The sequence below is a fragment of the Mercenaria mercenaria genome, chromosome 4, assembly GCF_021730395.1.
Source record: "Mercenaria mercenaria strain notata chromosome 4, MADL_Memer_1, whole genome shotgun sequence".
In the NCBI taxonomy this organism is placed as follows: domain Eukaryota; kingdom Metazoa; phylum Mollusca; class Bivalvia; order Venerida; family Veneridae; genus Mercenaria; species Mercenaria mercenaria.
Genome location: NC_069364.1, coordinates 85719673 through 85740731, shown reverse-complemented (window position 1 = coordinate 85740731; position 21059 = coordinate 85719673). Strand labels below are relative to the sequence as shown.

Here is a 21059-nt window from a genome sequence, read left to right as displayed (position 1 = left end):
CAACGCCGTTTCGAGTGGGTCGCTATGCAACGCAATCAAGTGGATACCGTTCTGTATCTTACTTGCGAAGTCTTATCCGTCTTAAAACAGTCATTAAATATAATATAAATTTAGTGACTTTATATCATTATAATGATCCCGCCGTTTCTAATATATTGTACTAAATATATATAATACATTTTTATGCTCGCTTAACATTTAACATATTTTTGCGGACTTGTCAAAAACATCAACACAAACATAAAACAAGGGTGAACATCGAACAATATCATTAAGTAAATGATAGTAATAGTTCGTAAAAACAAGAACCAGTTCAAGGACATTTACCTCATCCACGAATGGTACTGAACAGCATGCCAAAAGCGGGTTGACTCTTTATGAGGATTGTTCAAATATGAATGCATCTGAGCACATAAAATGTATCCTTGATAGATTTCAATGAAAATTTTATTTGGTCCCCTGGAAATATTCACCTTCAACAGATTTGCAAAATTTCAGTCTTCTAATCCAATCCTTGAAGCCTTTTTCGTAGTATTTTCTAGGTATACTATATATATAGATGAAGACACTGGAATATTGCAGAACCGAGGTGTTTGCGCTGCACAAAGTTTCGACCAGAAAGGTATATTTGCGCCTTGGGAACAAAAAGAAGTCACACGGGGCAAGGTCAGACGAATAAGGAGGGTGACGAAGGGAGCACAACAACCTTTTCCTGTTTCAGAAAGTCTTGTACAATAGACGCCTTGTGCGATGACGCGTTTTCATGTAGTCTGACGTTGGATAAACCAGTTGCGGGTCTTCGAGTTTTGAAATATTTCTTTAGTTTTCGAAGAACTTTAGTGCAATGCATGGTCTTTTGCCAGACTTTGTTGCCAATATTTTGTTCTGAATCTTTCGTTTGGGCTCAAAAAAAGTGAACCAATGTCTCGTCACCAGCGACGACATATGCGAAAGATCGTGCATTGTAATTTGGAAACTGTTTAAGCAACAAGTTTGCGCATTGCACGCGTACCCTTTTCTGCTCATCTGTCAACAGATGGGGAATCTAGCACAGATCTTTCTCATTTTCAAATTACGTTTCAGAATTGTATGAGCTGCTCTTATGAGATGCCAACCATACTAGCTATTTGTCTAGCGGTGTATCTTGCATCAGTAGCAACTATTTCTTTCACTCTTGCAACCATCTTGGCAGACGTTGCTGTTTTCGGCCGACGGCCATGTGGTTCATCTTCTGTTGAAACTAACCAACATTTGAATTTCTTAAACCAACGAATAACTGTCGAAAAAGATATTTCATTATGCCCATAAACAGAACATATATCATTAAAAATGACTTTACACCCTATGCCAAGAACACAACGATTCTTAATACAGGACCGTACGGTGTACGCTGACCTTCTTCCAACCATTTTTATATTGATATACACGAGTAGGCAATGTTAGCGAGCGATAGACGCAGATAAAGTTAACGGATTTTAATGGATGTGGTATCAATGTATAAATGAACAAATAAAATACAGACACCAGTGAAAGAAAATAAACGGACTAGCAATACTAAGAGAGACGTGTTACAGTTGTATTATTTAACTGTCTCCAACAAAACTTTTTTTTTTTCATTGGTGTCTGTATTTCATTTGTATTTTAATTTTTAAACGGCGACCGTAGAGTTTTATTACATCGTTTCTGTTTTATGGATGACCAATAAAATCTTGCCTTTTCCCTGGCCAATTTTAACGGTCTCTTTGATTTATCTCTCTGAAAATAAAATATGAATGAAAATATATACAAACAACTGATCAATACTTTTATCATGGACCAAACTTTATTTAAGCTTTGTATAGACAGCTTAAATGCACAACAAATCAGTAATGAAATCGCAATGTATTAGTTTTAAGGGACTGAAAGTAACCAACTGTAACTATACTTATTTAAAGAGTCAACCCGTTTTTGGCATGCTGTTCAGTACCATTCGTGGAGGAGAAAAATATCCGTGAACTGGTTCTTATTTGAACGAACTAATACTATTATTTACTTAATGATATTGTTCGATGTTCATCCTTGCTTTATGTTTATGTGTTGATGTTTTTTTGACAATGTCCGCAAAAATATGTTAAATGTTAAGCGAGCATAAAAATGTAAAAGTACAATATATTAGAAATGGCGGGATCAATATGATGATATAAAACTATCCAAATTAATTTATTCATTGTTAGGCTTATAAAATAATGACTGTTTTTAAGACGGATAAGACTTCACAAGTAAGACACAGAACGGTATCCACTTGATTGCGTTGCATAGCGACCCACTCGAAACGGCGTTGCATTAGGTTTTCGACTGATTATTCAGAAACAACCCTGAATAATTCTATTAAAATACACACACTTTGTTTTAAGAAGTAGCCCTTTACATAAAAAGTGTTTTAACAGTTACTTGCTCCCGAAAAACACTAAATTTGAGGCGATATTGTCAAAAACTGTCAAAAATCTCCTTCCCCCGCCGGACTGTACAGAAGTGTTTGAATAAACGGCACAAATCTCAGCTAAATAGACTTATGTGCTAAAATATAGACACATTTGCGCTCCAGGTGCACCCATCGTTTTCATTTGATTCGTTATTTAACAGGTAGAAATTCCTTTAAATCATACTTACAATTCCAGAAATTTGTAGTATCGGCCAAATTTCTCCATCTGATTGGCGTAAAATTCACCGCTCAAACAACGTTGGAACCACTTGATCTGATAAAGCTATGGCCAGTGTGATGTATTAAAAGATAAATGATGCCTTTTTAAGATGTGCTGCACGAATGATTTTTGTTGTTGTTGTTTTTGTCGTTGTCGCACATATATTTATCAACTGACACAATTTAGGTCGTATGGCAACTTTCAAGGTTTTACTGTTGGAGGAATTTCCAGTCTGGACTTTGTTTTCTAACATGGTTGAGCATCTGAGAAGAACCAGCAAGCTGGAAGACTCCCAACGCGAAGAAAATTACGCAGCACCAAGGAGCACGTGGTTCGAAGACAGCCACGTTAAAACCTGACTGAAGTATCACCCTTCTCACCCCACTGACGTGCTGAACAAAAATACATGCAAATAAGATATTTTATAGAATTCCTTTTATCTTTTGTCCATGAAAATATTACCCTAAGAATTTTTTCATTTATCAAAATATTTGACCGAAATATGTCAGTTTTATGAAATCGAACATTTCTGATTACCTCCCTTTATTTTGTCCAATTAAATAGTTATTCAAAACAGATAAATGTCTAATTTTCTGATAAAGTCATGAAATACTGTACTATTTGATATATGTATTTTAACTCACAGGATCAAGACTACATACGTATGGCTTAATAATATTTATCTCTTTTAAAACACTTCTGATTAAATTGACTCAGGGACTTTAATAGTGTACTTGAAAACATAAAAAAACCGGATCAGTAATGGTAAAAGGGATCTAGTTTCCGTGACATGTCCCATATTGGAGTATTAGTGTCAGTATAACTCTCAAACTGTAATTGATAACTTAATTTCAATGCTTCAAAGGGTTTTCGCTATTTCAACGTGTAGTCAGATATGGGAAATAAAATTTGTATTAACATAAATATGATAATATCTTTTATAGTTATGCATTTGATAGCGAAATTATTAACATTATCAGTAAAATAAACATGTCACGTCAAAGTGGAATTTGATTGCCTTTTTACATTAAATACACCTACAAGTGAATTCGTCTAACAAATTAAATTTAGAAAACTCGTTAGGAATTGTGATATTAATACATTAGATCAATAATGATCAGGAACTGATGTCTGAGCATGCGCCATAAAGTCTGTTATCGTTCCGGAAATAACTGAATAAAGTGCCCCTTTCAATGAAATGAAGTATGCTAAGTTATTATAAGATAATAAAGAGTCTGTATTATGAGGAAAATATGTCAACTGTCCCATTTTGACAGAAAAGGTTTTCGTAAAACTGTCTCTAAAATACAATACCATTAACGTACAATTAGATATATTTCTGACACAAAATTTCAACATTTTCAGCAGCGTTTCCACCGGCATGCAGAGGTAACGTCGTCCAGTGCCATTTCATGCAATATTCAGTAGTTGAATTATGACGTTGTATTCAAACCTTCTTCATTGTTCTTGGGAATAATCCTAAGGTGATCAGATGTATCAGGTATACAGTTAGATATTCTTTTTATGATTCTGGCACGTGCAAATCTATGCACTAACATTAATCTTGATCGTACAGACACCACATGCAGATACAAACACTAGACATGCAAAATAACCCGTACAAGAAATCTGAACAGAAAATATTTGGCTTCTTTAAATGAGTCTTTAAAAGAAAATGATTAACATTTGTTTTTACGTTTTTTACACAAATTGTTTATTTAGAAAAATAGCGATCACTGAAACCGGAGTGTTGAAGACAAAGACCTCCGCAGCAGGGCTATGGCCTCAAATTTGTCAACGTTGAAGGGATCAAGGAGATGACAGGCGACAGTAGTTTACACAAAGGTTTATTTTATCTAGGAGGAGAAGGTATGATGAGATAATGTCCATTGTGATGTATCAAATCACTTTACTGTGTCAAAATGACCATAAAACGTAACAGTTATGGGCATAAAAATTGTACACTCGCACTCCCCATTGTTGTTTATGGCCAATACGTTTAAATTACGGCATTCTTCAGTATACAAAGTTAACTTTTTTATTTTGTAAAGAATAAATTTTCAATTTGTTTCATAAAAAATGACAATATTGATGGCAAAGAATGCCATAACAGAGAAAATGTATCAAAATTGATCATGTTGAAAGCTGGTTGATAATTAAAAGCAAGTAAGCTTAATGAAACATTTTGTAACAAAAAAAGCAGAACTATTACCGTTCTGGGTAAGAAGCAGTGTACGAAATCATGTCATTTTTTTTTCGTTGCTTATATTCATAACACCGGAATAAAACGAGCAAACAGGCTGTGAATGCACGTGTTTATGACCATTAGTACAAAACTACGCGCGTATCAGTAACATTTATTACATGTAGATGTCACGTGAGGCGGGATAATTAACGCTGATTTACGTTTACGTTATTCAATAAATCATTTCAATAATTGACGTCGGTCGAATATGACATGGTTCAAATCGACCGCAAATAAAATTATTATAGCAACAGCTGGTTTAAACTTCGTGAAATAATACCAGCAAATTTCCGTGAGCATCGACGGTAATTAAAAAGTTCGGACAAATATGAAGCTCTTAATCGCTGCTGCCACAGGTTCGAACACTGACAGGATAAAAATCTTTCCTGCTCGGAATCGAGTTTACCAATTAGTGGAAGACAGGTGGTTTTTCGCGATCAGCCCGTGCCTCAGATCCCACTCGGAGGATCTCCTCGGTATCCCTCCACCATTTAAGCTATAACTTATATTTGTCAACGAGACCTTATACTTGATAACCAAAAATCATCTGCAGTTGCATTTCATACTTTCATAGCAGGCCGCAAGGACTACATTTTCATTAATGCATTTAACAACGAACACATTTACTTCCATTAACAACCAAAAAAAATTTACTTCCATTTAAGGATGTTTATATTTTCGGAAGAATTTGTAGTATCTATTTTTAAAAAAAGATAAACCAAGATCACACTCAGCTGTTTCCCTATAAATCAATGATCTTTGGCCTTGTTAGTCTATGTATATTCTTTATTCAAATAAATTCGTTTAAATTTTTATTTAATGCTACAGGATTACATCGGGAACATGTTTTAATCCCCCTGAATCATTCGCAGATTTGAAAAAGGCTACATCTTCCTCTTTACACACATTTTTCGCATTTATAATAGATCGAGGCCTGAATTACGTACTTTAAGGATTCAATGATTCCAACTCCCAAGGCATTTAAAGCCCGCTGTATTATTAACGATTATTTCTAAATCGAGTTTTATAGTGCACAATTATACTGGCGCTAAAATTAATTGCTTACAACTAATTTATATTTACTTAATTCCATTTTTCTGTAAACAAAGTAGAAAGTAAATAGTGCCACACCTTGAAAGTTTATTTTTTGCTGATTAGATATTAAATGACACTAATTTGAACAATTCTATATTTGTTGAAAGTCGTTTATTTAAAGCATGTAAATATACTTGATTGAAAATAATGCTTTGTTGCTACGTTTTGCGTTCAATGGCTGCTGTAATTTTATTAAATTGCTGCCAAAACAAACTTCGCACTATTTTATCTCTCCCGTCCCTCTTTAATTCCCATCTCGTTTCGTCTTTGCCCCCACCAACCCCAACCCCATCCTTTTACCCTATGCCTATCTTTCCCTTCCCAATTTATGTTAACAAGTCTATGCGTCCTTTCGTTTGACTTATTTGGAAAAAAATTGGGGGAAATACGATGCATATAACGGAACAGAACAGAACAGAACACAGGAAAAAATGAACAGAATAGAATTCAAGTCAAATTTCGCAATGGCCTTCATTTTTAATAAACTCACAACTAAATTGTGTTTATATACTATATGGTATACATATTGCATGTGTTTGTCTACACGTAGTGTCACAATGTTTGATCTAGTGACAGCTGGATATTAGTCATTCACTTATCTTTGTTGACATAAGTGGAGAGAAAAAACAAAGTAAGTTAAACAGGCTTCCTAATCACGAGAAATGAAGTCCCGTTACAGGAAATATAATACCGTATATAAATGCCTTTCACTAACTTGTCACTTCCGAAGAAGGTACACACCACACCTGAGACCTTCATTAAACTGAAAATGGATACCTAATTCATTGTCATTCAGATTTACTAAAATACCGTCAAACCTGTGCTTAGGATCATTTGTGAAAAGACATATGAGCCGCGCCATGGGAAAACCAACATATTGGGTTTGCGACCAGCATGGATCCAGACCAGCCTGCGCATCCGCGCAGTCTGGTCAGGATCCATGCTGTTCGCTATTAGTTTCTCTTATTCCATTAGGCTTTGAAAGCGAACAGCATGGATCCTGACCAGACTGCGCGGACGCGCAGGCTGGTCTGGATCCATGCTGGTCGCAAAGCCACTATGTTGGTTTTCTCATGGCACGGCTCAATTATTTCACTACCTGCATGGCATAAAGTAGACTTGTTTCATTGCCTCGTACTATAACTTGTGAATAAACGGACCACCTGTTAGTACAGGCCACCTGTTAATAAAGACCACCTTTTATTCCTATGGATACACCTGTGAGAAAAGTAACCTATAAGCTGGTATATACGATGTAACCTCTCTATAACGACAATAGCAGGAAAGACAAGAGTGTCTGTTGCATAGAGGTAGTCCCAATCCGTGAGTATAGTTACCTCCCCTGGTGGTCGGAACACAGTCAGAATGAAATGAATTACGTTATGAGTTGGACTACATGGAGGCTGTTGCTCCAGTCAGGGTGGGTTTCGCAGAGTTTTACTTGATCCTACATTCCTGCCTTTGTACGACAGGGTTTTCCCAACCTTGAGGACAGCAGAAATGTGAAACCCAGCGCTAACAGACATGAAAGATCATTTTCTTGCTTACGACAGCTTATGACGTCAAAACAGCTTGTCTTTTTCCCCAAGGAAAATGAAAAAATAATGTTACGGTAGATTTCGCGGAAGCACATAGCACCACAAACACAGCTAGAGAGTCATGTATCACAAAGTAGGCACACAACAAAAAAGTAATTTACTTCCGCGATACCATAGTCTTTTCGTGTTAGGTAGGCAAGAAAGAAACGGGTGAAACACAATATAGGGAACAGTAGTGTTGCACTTGGAGGTGAAAAAATAAGTTCTTAATTTTGGCAAAAAAAGTATTTTTCTACATAGTAGAGTGCTTGAAGTATAAGCAACTTAAGTGGTTTGCTGGTACTTGTATCGGAAATGTAATTTTTAAAGGCTGATAAAATGCATATTTTTGCTGGTTACGGACACTACAAGTGGTACATTTTGTAAAATAAAGCTTCAAATTTATGATAAACTTGAACTATTTTTACTGTTTTGTAGGACAAACACATGGAAATACATAATGCAAGGCAAAAATAGGACTGGGAAAGGTACAGATACTGAAAAAAGAAACATATTGTTGGATATTACTTTGTTGCTAAAAAACATGTATATTTCAAATCATTTGACATCTTCAATTTCAGTTTTAATGATGAAAACTTAATGAAAAATCAACACAAATTCTGTCTTTGTTGAAACAAAATGACTTAGATTAAAAGGGAAAGTGAATGATTTTCAAAAAATCCTAAATATTGATGGATACCAGTAATTGGTTACGGACACTACAAAAAAGCCTCAAGAATGGTTTTGCATTAGATTATGTTAAAAACATTCAATCCACTCATGAATTATTTGGTATAATGTTAAAATGATATCTGAATGGAAAGTGTATTTAAATTTGATATTCTTCAAACAAAAATATACAACTTGCCAAATTAAAACCAATGAAAAAGAAAACAGAACAACAAAATCTGAAAACTGTTTTCATGAAATCTTGTAACTTAACAAGCAATATTAAGTTCTCTAAGTGATACATTATTATCAATACTTTGTATTCATATCACACAACTAACACTTACACTTTTTTACTCAAGAATGTCACTAACCAGAAAAAAGAAATTAAGTTTATGGTTATGGACACTACAATATGAATTATCTAATGAAGGTACACATATCTATAATCTTTTTGTAACTTTTTTTTTCAAATTTTCAGATGTCTTGGTGTTGAAAATGTAGCCCTATTATCAGTCATAGTAGATTCATCTATAAAGCAACAACATTGTCTCTTATCTCCTATGACAGATCCTGTGTGCGGACACATAAATTTCTTTCCACTCTTTTTCCTTCATCATGTGATTTTGATATTAGTTCTGCTTTCTTAACTAATCTAGTTTTGAGTTACTCTTCTCTACTTCTTGTTGCTGTCTCATTCTACAATCCTTCTTTCTTTCTCTCTCATTTTTCTTTAATTTTCACATTGGCCTGGATTGAGTTTCTGCCTTTCTTGCCATATAACCACTTCTAACCTATTCAGCATTTTTGTGCCTTTTAAGTTTCAGCACTGCATGTGCCTCATCAGATCAAAACTCTATATCTGAATCACAAATGCACAATGAAATCAGACATACTTCTACTTTATTATAAAGCAATTAAATTGCAATATAAAACTAGATATTATAACCATACGACACAGGTGTGCACACATACACATGCCATTGCCCATTCTCTAGAAAGCAAAAATGGTCATAACTGCCGCCAGTAAAAATATACTCAGAGAAGATTCCTTCCCTTCACCTGCACATAAAGCTTGTTCATCTGTTAAAGTTTGAAGCAAATCAGGCTAAAAGTTTGGGAATCGTTGACAGGATTTTCCCCTATCATACTATATTCCATATAGCAAAAATTATCAAAGGGCCATAACTAAAGTAAAAACAGTCACAGAAAGAATTTCTCCCTTTACGGTCATCTGAACATCAAGCTTGTTCATCTGTGAAAGTCTGAAACAAATCAGGCTACTAGTGTTGGAGGAGTTGGACACATGAAAATGTTTCTCTATATTCCTTATGATTAAACAGAAATTATCAAAGGGCTATAACTGTAGTAAAATAGTCACAGAAAAAAATTGTCGCTTTATTGTAATATACACATCTTGAGCTTGTTCATCTGTGAAAAGTTTGAATCAAATCAGGCTAATAGTGTGGGAGGAGTTGGACACACAAGATTTTTCTAAATATATTCTATATTTCTATATAAAAATATCATAGTATCATAACTGTGGTTAAAATAGTCACTGAGAAATTCCTTCTTTTATGGTTATCTACACATCAAGGTTGTTCATCTATGAAAGTCTGAAGCACAGCAATCTAATGGCGGGAGGAGTTGGACACACAAGACTTTGAACGCACTGACGGACGTACATACATAGAGCATCAACACTATATGCCCATCACATAAATATAAAATCTCATCTAAATGAATATACATGTACCTGTCATCACATGGTTTGTACTTAGTACTTCTTGAAGAGATTTTGCTTTCATTTGCAAGATTTTAGATATTACTTTTAATCATAAATACTTGTAAAGATTTATTCACTTGAACTGTAAGATGTATAATAATTTAAACAGAAATTTCAGTAATACTGGATGTTTTTTACATTGTTTGAATTTCTGTAGTGTCCGTAACCAGATAACACTGCCCCTCTGAAACATTTTGAAAAGAAACATTATTGTAAGCTACATGAACTTGAATTATCTTAACAATGATGCTCTTGAAGAAATTTGTCTAAGTGAATAACTGTTAATTATCATTATCACATCTTTACATTTTTAATATAAATCTGTGCAATTTAGATGTTAAACATGATTTTTAGCACTTTTGAACTGTATCTATATTTTTATATTTGAAAATATTTGTCAACAAATACATATATTTGTTTTTTTCTCAATATTAATAAACTTTGAAATGATAATTTTTCATTTTTCTGTAAAAAGATGCAAGTTTTAATTTTTTCAGCTCTGGTTACGGACACTACAGTTTCAAGTAGCATTATTAAATAGACAAAATTTACCTTTTGTAGTGAAATTGTTAATAGACTTTATTAAATTTGTCATCAGTGAACCTTTCAAATTGAAAAAAAAGTAGTGATCCTTTATCTCTCATCGCTTCAATGTTTGCTATTACATCTTTCAATTTCATGTTGCAGCAACAGAAAATGATGCTGTATATAAAGATGCCACAATAAGGGTTTTCCAATGTGGTTGCAACATCAACAAGTTGATGAAAAATAAAGTTGATTGATTAACTTGTGAAATCAGTTATTACTTTCATAAGAATAGCTATAAACAAAATTTTAAAAACTATTTATTTACACCATTGAAAGACAGGTTACGGACACTACAGTGTTTTTGTAGTGTCCGTAACCATATTAGTGGTGCTACAGCAAAAATGTAGTTAACAATAAAGAAAATAGCATAAAAATTTAATGTCAACAGTTAAACTTGATAAGAAAAAATCAGTTAAGACTCTCATAATATCTTACAAATCTATAAAATACAATTGGTTACGGACTCTACATATTTTCATAAAAACCTGATTTTCAATTTTAAAAATTCATACAAATAAATTTCAGAAATACATGATTTTGATTTTTTTTCTTTAAGTACTATTACAACAGAGAAATGATTCTGGACCAAAATATTAAAGAAAAAATAATGTTAACATTGCAATTAATCATTATAACAAAAGGAAGGAATTTCAGTGAAAAATTGCATAACATCATACCCATTTCACATTTTTCTCGACAGCTTCAACAATTTTCATCCGATCATGATAAATCAAACACCAAAATAATCCTTAAAAAATTGTCTTTATGCTGATAACACACATTTACATAGAAATATATAATATCATACCATTATTTTATTTGAAAAATATGGAAAATTCTAAGTGCAACAACATAACGCTTCAAAAATGACTTTTTCTAGATGCGTTTTTTGCCACTGCTTGAAAACTATTTGAGCTAGATCAATAAAATTTGGCACAGAACTTCTTCATATTTAGTGTTATGAAGTGTAAATGTTAAATTGCACTAAAGGATTAGGAAATTTTTGAAAACCATGTATAACAATGCGATATTCTAAATGCTCCCTATATTGTGTTTCACCCGAAAGCATTTCAGCGGTCATTGTAGAAAGATGTTTGGTCTTCAGAGGTATCATTACAACAGGGTGTACTGTAAATGTGTACTTAAAACTGTTAATAATTCACAATTTTTATTGTTATCTTTAAAAAAATGATTTTATAATAGACAAAACGAAATTTCTTGGCTCTAACCCAGCGGATACGACTTTAAATTTTGCAAGAAATAGATCTACCAGACGATATTTACTGCATGCATAGTGCATAAAAAAATCTCAAGGTTATACAGGCCACACTGAGAACAGAAGGAGAAGAGCTATATAAGCTACTGTTTTCGACTATGATCCCTATTTCATATATGTATCTTTTGTACTTCGTAATATGAATTGTATATACATTTATTGTAAATTTTGTCCCAAACAGAAAATATTAATACTGCTATAGTGTAAAATTAGCGACTCGAAATAAAATATTTTTTCTGAGAAAACAATTTAAACACATGAAAATTAAAATTTAAATGTTTAACACTTTAAAAGGAAACATCGCGAGACTTTTGATGTGATAAGAGTCCATCTTTCATAACATACTTACTAACTGACCCATTTTCATGATATCCATGGACTGACCTACACAGCTCCTTCCGCTCCACTCCCCTCTTCCTCAAACCCCTCCCCCCACACGCAAAAAAATAGATAAATAAAAAATAAATATAGATATATTAAACTGGAAACGAATTAGAGATCCGCATTCACTTATAGAGGATTATAACATAAATGAAGTACCTACATTTCTTAATACTGACGAGATCGCTCTCCTTTAATAGCCTTACATTACGTTAAGCGACATGTTTAAGCTACTTGCTTTTTTAGATCATATAATGCTCCATATTATTTACTGTTAGCCTACACTTAGACAGTATAACTTCCATGATACTTAAATATTTCAAGTGGTCTAACTATGATCTTACTTTCAAAACAAACTTAAAATATTGCCTATCACCTCAGCCTAGGGGGTCCGCCATAGAAATCAAGTTATTGTGTCTTACAGACACGACGGGCTTTCTCGCTTTTTATTAACTTATTCAAATCAGGTATGGTGAATTATGAAAGATTCCGTTTCGCTCAATATACAACTATTGTAAAGTAATTTTTGGCAGTGTATGCCACCGGTTTAGGCTCAACCTAGGCCTAATTGGTTCGTGATTTATGTTTTTCTGCTCTGCAGCGTAGAGTGCTCCCCGCATTAATCAACATTCAATTATTTATCAAAATTATAATAGGTCTCCATGTGTTCTAAATGAGGCTTTCATTGATTTTCATTGGGCTCTTGTCGTCAAAGCCACGAGCGGATACACTATGAACAGCCAGATGCATTGTGGGTATTGTGTAGTTTCGCACTTGATATATTTCGACCCCACGAAAGATATCGGTGTCATTAAACGTCATGAAGTCCACTCTGCTCTCCATCTATATTTGAACACCCGTTTATCTAGAATGATGGATTTAAAATGGTTGATGCATATCGTAAAAAACGACGTCTCTGTAATATTTTCAAAACAAAGGAAGACATATCGCTTTTTTCTTACTGGACCAGTTTCTTAATAAAGGAACCATCTATGTACAGAGAGCAATTGTAAGCGTCTATGTGTTAGCTCAACCAAGTTGGTTCACTGAATAATCTATCTATCTCTTACGGAATCCTAAAAGTGCCATACCCGAAAAGTAACGATATGGCAGTAATATTTAGCATTCCGTACACCTCTTGTCTTTCATACTTGTTGTTTTCCTGGCGTTGCATATCAGTGCAAATAATGTATGACGTGCAAATTATGCGGATGCACGTTACATGATTATCAGTCAAAAGAGATTATTTACTGAGTGTGCATAATTTTATGTTATTTAATGGATAATTATGATGTATAACCCGGTACTTGGTCGGGTGTGGCCGAAATCAGAACAGGTAAAAAAAATGTAAAAAAAACCTGTTGTTGATATAAATGAACCGCGTTTCAAGATATGGTGATTATATAGGACAGTCCCACATATCTATGACGTGCTAAAAGGACAGAGGTAAACATATAGAATGCAAGTGCTTACGTCTTGAAACACTTTCTGGCGATGATTTAATTCTGAACTGACAATAAAGATTTGCAAAAATTACACTTTTTAACAGAGAATATCGTAGTGCACTGACGGAAAGTTGTGACGTCACGCTCTATGTATAGAATGCACTTCTAGAAGCAAATCTAGGTTAAACACGACTAAATCCAGACTTTTTTTAGTTCCACCAAAACCAAACACCAAAAGTTTCAGTATATCATAATTTTACCATCTTTGAAAAAGTTGAATTTAGCCCAAATCACGAGAAAATATTGTGTTAACTTTTATCTAAGGAAAGTCATGGGCACTTGACATCTCATGCACAATACAGCTGCGTATTCACCAGAATAAATAATTCGGTCGAAAATGTGCTTCTGTGGTGTCGAAAGAAGGCCAAAATAAATAGATCCTAATTTTCCCATTTCTTGCGCAAATTCGTGTAAAACGAGTGCTTTAATCACACGTTTTCACTGCTAGAATACATTCTGCACGAAATGAGACTGTTTTCATGTATATACACCCCCCCATATGGCAAGTTTTGCAAATCGAACCCGAAAGTAGGGGTTTACTGGGCGAATAAGAGCAAATATGCGCCATTTTAGGGAATCAGACCACAACTGGCTGGCATTTTACTAGGAACTATTCAAACCCCTGTATTTTTTTCATTTTTTCGTTAGTTTATGAAAGAACTTTCACGCAAAATAGGTGTAGGAAAAAGTGAAGTTCTATAAAGATACGTAAATAAGACCTAAAGTTGTCATTTTTATATGAAGCAAAGAAGAATTAGAATTACTGACCTTCAGCCTGTATCATTGTACCACTTCCGTTCTTTTTTTTTTTTCAGAACTGCATTTTGAACATAAGCTATATTACTCATAATAGTACATATCAAAACCACGAGCAAAAATATATTTGCACTATACATGTACATGTATTATTATCGGGTCTACTTGTTAATATATTCTTACACTTGAAATGTAAGCGATCAGCCTCCAGACACCGAGGTTGAAAAGTTGAATTTAGAAAGTCCTCGATTGAGGTCAGAATCAACAAATCAGAGGCTGAAGTAGACTAGTATCACACTGTAATTACAAACTATTTCATGTACTCTACTTGCTAAATATTCGCATGTCGTATTTATGTTTCGGGCAGCTCTATGCCTCTTCAAACGTAGAAAAAACTTCGATAAGCAGACGACACTTGAATTTTGACTCATTAATGAAAGTTTACATTATCTGGGTCGCGTTATCTGGTGATATTAGGGAATCTTCTAACTAACACACGTCTCTCCGGTTTCTTAATCCTGTGTCAGGTTGAACATTTGGTCAAGATCCGTATAAGGGTTTATTCAAGGATTTTTTATGAATGAAGTATCGGGAAAAGGCTATCAGTAAACTGAAGTTAAAAACGAAAAACATTCTTAACTTTGTTACCAAGGCCTAGAATGATTTATTTATTTGGATTTTACGGCGCACAATCAATGTAAAATTGAAGGCGGAGAAAGCCGTATTCTTCGTACAAAGTTGATGTCGGTAACTTACAAACTACATTTAAATATGATATTCCGTAAATCTGTTGCATTTATTCCTTTCATTTTTCTTTTCTAACTAGAACCGATTAAAAAAAATAAAACTGGAAAAAATCGATGCTTATCTTAAAGAAGACGGTCATTAGATAAGAAATTTATTCGATCGAGTTTTTTTATGAAGAGAAGTGTGATCCAATGACCAATGTACGAAAATCAGTAATCCTATAAAACGTGTTCCTATTTTTAAATATGAGTTATCCGCCAAATTTGATATACTGATAGTAGCTTTTAAAGTAAATCACAAATAATCAAAATCTGTTATTATAACTATTAATATCGCTAATGTATTATTGTAAGATATCAATTACTTTCTCTTTATCTCTCTACTTGAAATAACTATCAGGTACGTGTGTAAGTTATGAGAATCATATAACAAATATTAGAGGAATTACAAAAAAAGATAAATGCTTTCAAATTTGCGCTAGATTTCAATAAATACCTCTGACAGATGGTATCGCAAAATTTATGTCTCTCTTATCAATTATACATTTTCCACTCAAATAAATATATCATGTAAAATGTCTGAAATAAAGATTCGCAGTTCGGGCTTTTTTCATTCCTAAAAAACAAATGACGAATAGTTTTATGTACGAATGATAATTGTGATAAGTTTCTGCTGGTATTTGAAACATGTTAAAGTAGGTAGGCCTATGCCAAAATTGTCTTTTAGACCACACTTAGCAAAATGAGAAAGCGGATTTTGTTAAAAAACTCATCTAAAGGATTTAAAGCAGTGGATTTTCTTAAAATTATTTCGCACAAGTTTGACAACAGCGGTTATACTTGAATGATCTTAACCCAACATTGGTATACAAAGCAGCGAATGCTTATAGATTTGGTCTCTGCATTCCCATTTCATGAAAATTTGCACTTCTCTTGAAGATGATCAAAATGTTATGAGACACGTATAAATACTATACGTCGTTTATAATACATATTCATAATGCCTCTTAGTGTAAAAGTCCATTCTTTTCGTCTTCATCTGAAGACATCGCCTTTAATTGAATTTCAGTAAATTGGTAAGATCAAAAAATTACTCCATCTAAATAGTCATAACTTTATGAAACGCTTCGAGCTTGGGAATCGAAAAGAAACGGATCGCAAAATATAATTGTTATATCAAAGGCGTTGGGATAGTACGGTGATCAAATGGGAAATCGGCGATTACATATTTATATTTTATTGTCAATATAGTGTCATTTCTCATCTTTTAATACTTCAATTACAAAAGTTCACTCTAGGACATTTATAATAAAATCAAAGTTAATAACATGGTAGTTATTGAGGTTTAAACCAAAGTCTGATCAAACAGAAAAAAACTTTCGTGAACATTGATTTTAGAAGAAAAAATGTGTGGCGAATCTTTTTCTGATTTTGAACGATTTAAAATAGTTAATTCATGTAATCAATGCATTTTATAAAGTTTACTGACCTAAACTCGTAAACGAACAGCACACGTTTGAATATACTTGAAATCGGCGTATTTTTTTTATAATTTTACAGATAACCCCAAGCGAAAAGTGTACAAATCAGTTATATTTCTATTGACTGTTGACTGGGTAAAGTAAGATTCAGTTCATTTGATTGCAGGGTATAGGCACATATGATTATATTGTTTCTATCATTTGGCAAGCTATATTATCATATTTATATCCATATTTTCCTATTTAATCACTTAAGTTGTAGTAACATTCACCCCATCCTGTTTACACAAGCACCGCTTCTTCAGAAGTTAGTTTATTCTGCGTCTCGTTATCTCAGTGTGCGTTCCCTTATCTCCGATTACAGCAACAGGTATGATAATTATGCAACTCGGTGCAGCGAATGTCATTAACGACACAAATATCTCTGACTTTCGTTTTCGTTGTCTTTTCACTTTGACATTACAAAGCTAATATAAGCGTTACTCGCGTCAGAAATAAGCAAAAATGCAGATGTCTCCAGTGTAACAAGTAATCTGTAATTGAGCCGTGCCATGAGAAAACCAACATAATGGGTGTGCGACCAGCAAGGATCCAGACCAGCCTGCGCATCCGCGCAGTCTGGTCAGGATCCATGCTGGTCGCACACCCACTATGTTGGTTTTCCCATGGCACGGCTCAATTCATTATCGACGCATTAGTTAGTTACATAAATGATTAATAAATGTGTTTTTGTGATTTGAAATCAGAATTGATTAACTATTAACATGTACTGAGACATTATGTACAGTGGGAAAGTTAAAAACTAATTTTCAGCGTCAACGCAAATGACGATTTAATCTGTAAATCTGTAAAGAAATCTTGTGAAAAACGCATGTTTTAAAGGGAAAAGGGCATTAAAGTTTATGCACCTTGAGTAATATGTTGATATTTCCTTTACCATATGCCATACAAGAAAAATGTCGCTTGAAAAATTCATATTTTCTACGACTTTATTTACCAAGTTATTGTAACACCTCGATCTCATTTTATCCTAAAACTAAGTGGAATTGTGGGAAAAAATGGGTCTACCCTTTAAGGTGACACATAAACTGTGAATAAAGAATATAAGATTTTCTTAATGACAGAGGGTTTTGAATTTTGACAGTAATATGGAGAACAGTACAGTATGATATTAAAGAAACTCCCATAGAGCGAAAACCTCTCTATTACGGACACTGGACTGAAATTACATGCAGGCAGTAAGAATAAAACCAGTTACGATAACATATGAACGAAACCCCCATAAAACGGAACTTTTTGTGTAATAGACACCGGACTGAAATTATTACATATATGAAAGTAAGAACAAAAAAGAACAGTAATGAGGACGTATGAAAAAGACCTCCATAGGGGAAATCCTCTCTACTACGACCACTGGACGATCACTCCTTACGACATGACCCTCTCTATAACAGGCACTGAATTGGAAATATATAAAAATGAGTAGCTGTTTAAACTCACCGGAATAGGTCTCTCCCGGCACATATATTCCACTAAATGGTAATCCTTTTACTAATATACTGTATCCATTGTCCCCGGGGGTACGGGGAGCCGTAGTATGAATAGGCAACCTGTTACAAACATTAGACTGTTTTCCCCAAATCCCCACGAAAACTCCCAGAAATAACAAAAATGCCACTGTTCTCGTCATTTTTGTTTTTGTTTTTTTTTTCTATGGCGTTTAAAAAGGGTTGTCTAGTACTTCCGATTTATAACAAGTTTGATTAAAATCCACTTAACCAGGAATAAGTAATTGAAAAAAAAAAAACGAAAATAAATCACATATTTCTCATTCCTTCACATACTGCCCTTAGATATAATCCACGTTCTACCTCTGTTATGTATGAAGATGCACGCTTAAATCTTATAAACATATGAAAGTAAACCACGGACGTATAACACCACTTTGTCACGCTAAGAGAAAATTGTTGCAAGTTATCTATACTATACTTGCAAAATACAACTGTTGTACCGCTTTACGCAACGGCTTTTCATTGGCTAGTCAAAACCTACTTGCTCCGCCCCTTTACCTGTTGTACTTTCTTCCTATGATAAAATTATTTTTTTACTTATAGTATTTATACGTTTTATCTACAAAGAATAAACAGTTCACTTGTAGATTAAATATAGGAAAGATCTATAATGTTGACAAATTAATAATGTACAAAAGTAACGATTTTAACTACCAAAACGTGCGTCCTTGAAAAAAAATATAAATCATATTAAACTAACCCTTTGAACAAATTATTGAATTTAAGTTCAAATTTATTTAAACATGTCGATTCTAAGCTTTTAGTATTCAAGTTAACACTCCGACACATTCATTTTTTTTTTATAAAACCAGATGAGCTTCGGTCCACTTCATTTCGGTCCGATAATTCAAATATGTTCAATAAAATGTTAAAGTATGATATCGTAGTAAGGAGAGAGTTATATTTTCTCTGACACTTCATTTCTTTTTCTCAATCTCTAGCAAAAAAGTACACACAGCTGAGAGTAGATGAAATTTTAGACGTTTCAAATATTTTTTTCTATGCCTAGGTTTAACGGTAAAAACTTGATGTTGGCCCAATTTAAGAAATCCTGCATATTCATACTGCGCGCTATTATAAACGATTATTGAAAGTTAGACATCCCTTTAGATCGATTTGAAAGTTGACATTTCAATTATTCAATGAGATCTTAGGCAATTGAAAATATTAGTGTTTAAAATATTGGCTTCTGTTGTAACGTTGAGAAGCGGCCTATGAAGTTGAATATTTGAAAATACGTGTCTGATTTAGTTAGATATATATGATAACTTTAACCTAGCAAGTAACATCAATAAATCATAAAAACATAAATTAAAATATTTGAGCTAACTTGTCTACTTATATCGCTCGTTGGCTTAGTATTAACATCTTATGAAAATAGTGAGTTGATCTGTATTAACTTATGAAATAAAAAGTTCAGCTGTTTTATAAAGATATCAACAAATAAGTGATATAGTTCATATTCTCATAAAGTTTCAATAACTAATTAAATTCATTGATTTTGTTCTTATTTCCTATATTAATCACAGTTTAAGCATTTTATAAAATAAAATGTACTACTCTGTATGGAACTTAGAATTCATGCGTCTGCTCGTCCTTGTAACATCGCATTTTGCATACAAAAAAAAGATGTCATTGCGCTATCAAAGTTGTTATAGGCTTGAACCATTATTTGCATATATGTTCATTTATTTTCTTAGTACATATAATTTATCAATATCATGTAATACTGTATCTAATAGACTTCCTCTGCCCGTTTGGGGCTCTGATCTAGGCTATTCGATGATTAAAGGTAATGCAAATTCCCTACGCGGTGGCGTTAACGTTTGTGTAAAGTAGTAACCACTTTGGTGGATCACGGACGTCGGTGGACGTTTACAAGGATTGGGAAGGGACGTTGATCTTGTTTTTTAAGGCTAAGAATACTTCTGCCTACTTATAGCATAATACTACCCTATAACCTCTGTTGATGCGACCTCTAACGAGTAAACACCTCTCTACAGCCTAGCAGCCTAGCGTTCCAGCAGCGTGAAGTTAGCAGCCTAGCGTTCCAGCAGCGTGAAGTTAGCAGCCAAGCGTTCCAGCAGCGTGAAGTTAGCAGCCAAGCGTTCCAGCAGCGTGAAGTTAGCAGCCTAGCGTTCTATCAGCCTAAAGTTAACAGCCTAGCGTTCCAGCAGCGTGAAGTTAGCAGCCTAAAGTTCAAGCAGCGTGAAGTTAGCAGCCTAACAGTCTATCGACCTAGCAGTGTGAAGTTAGCAGCATAGCGTTCTATTGGGTTAGCTGCTTGAAGTTAGCAGTCTAACGGCCTAGCAGCGTCAAATTAGCAGCATAGCGAACAAACAACGTAAAGTTAACAATTAGGTGGCATAGCAGCATAAAATTAGCAGTTAAACGGCCAAGCAGAGTAAGGCGGCCTATCAGCTTGAAGTTAACAAACTAGAAGCTTACACGTTAACTTGTCCAGATATTAAAGTCACTGACATGTCAGACATATATAAACAAACGTATAGACTCAGATCAGACTGCACAACTGATGTACGCCTAGCTGGTCTCGTAGCAGCCTAGCAGCTTAGCAGCCTACACTTTATCTTTTCCAGTTACTGAAGTCACTGACGCATCAGTGATGTATCAGCAAACGTATGCATTCAGCTGCACCGCTGGTGTTCGTATTGCGGGGCTCATATTGACGGTATCTGTATCCA

The 21059-nt window shown here is 34.0% G+C and overlaps 1 protein-coding gene across 1 annotated transcript in view; it reads right to left on the bottom strand.

The window, feature by feature from the left end:
• Positions 1-18764, bottom strand: part of LOC123553046 (spondin-1-like) — an 89159-nt gene extending 70395 nt beyond the window's left edge. The window contains exon 1 of the mRNA XM_045342799.2: positions 18287-18764. Coding sequence (XP_045198734.2) covers positions 18287-18476 — 190 coding nt within the window. The 5' untranslated portion in view covers positions 18477-18764. The remainder of the gene's footprint in view (positions 1-18286) is intronic.
• Between the last annotated feature and the right edge of the window lie 2295 nt (positions 18765-21059).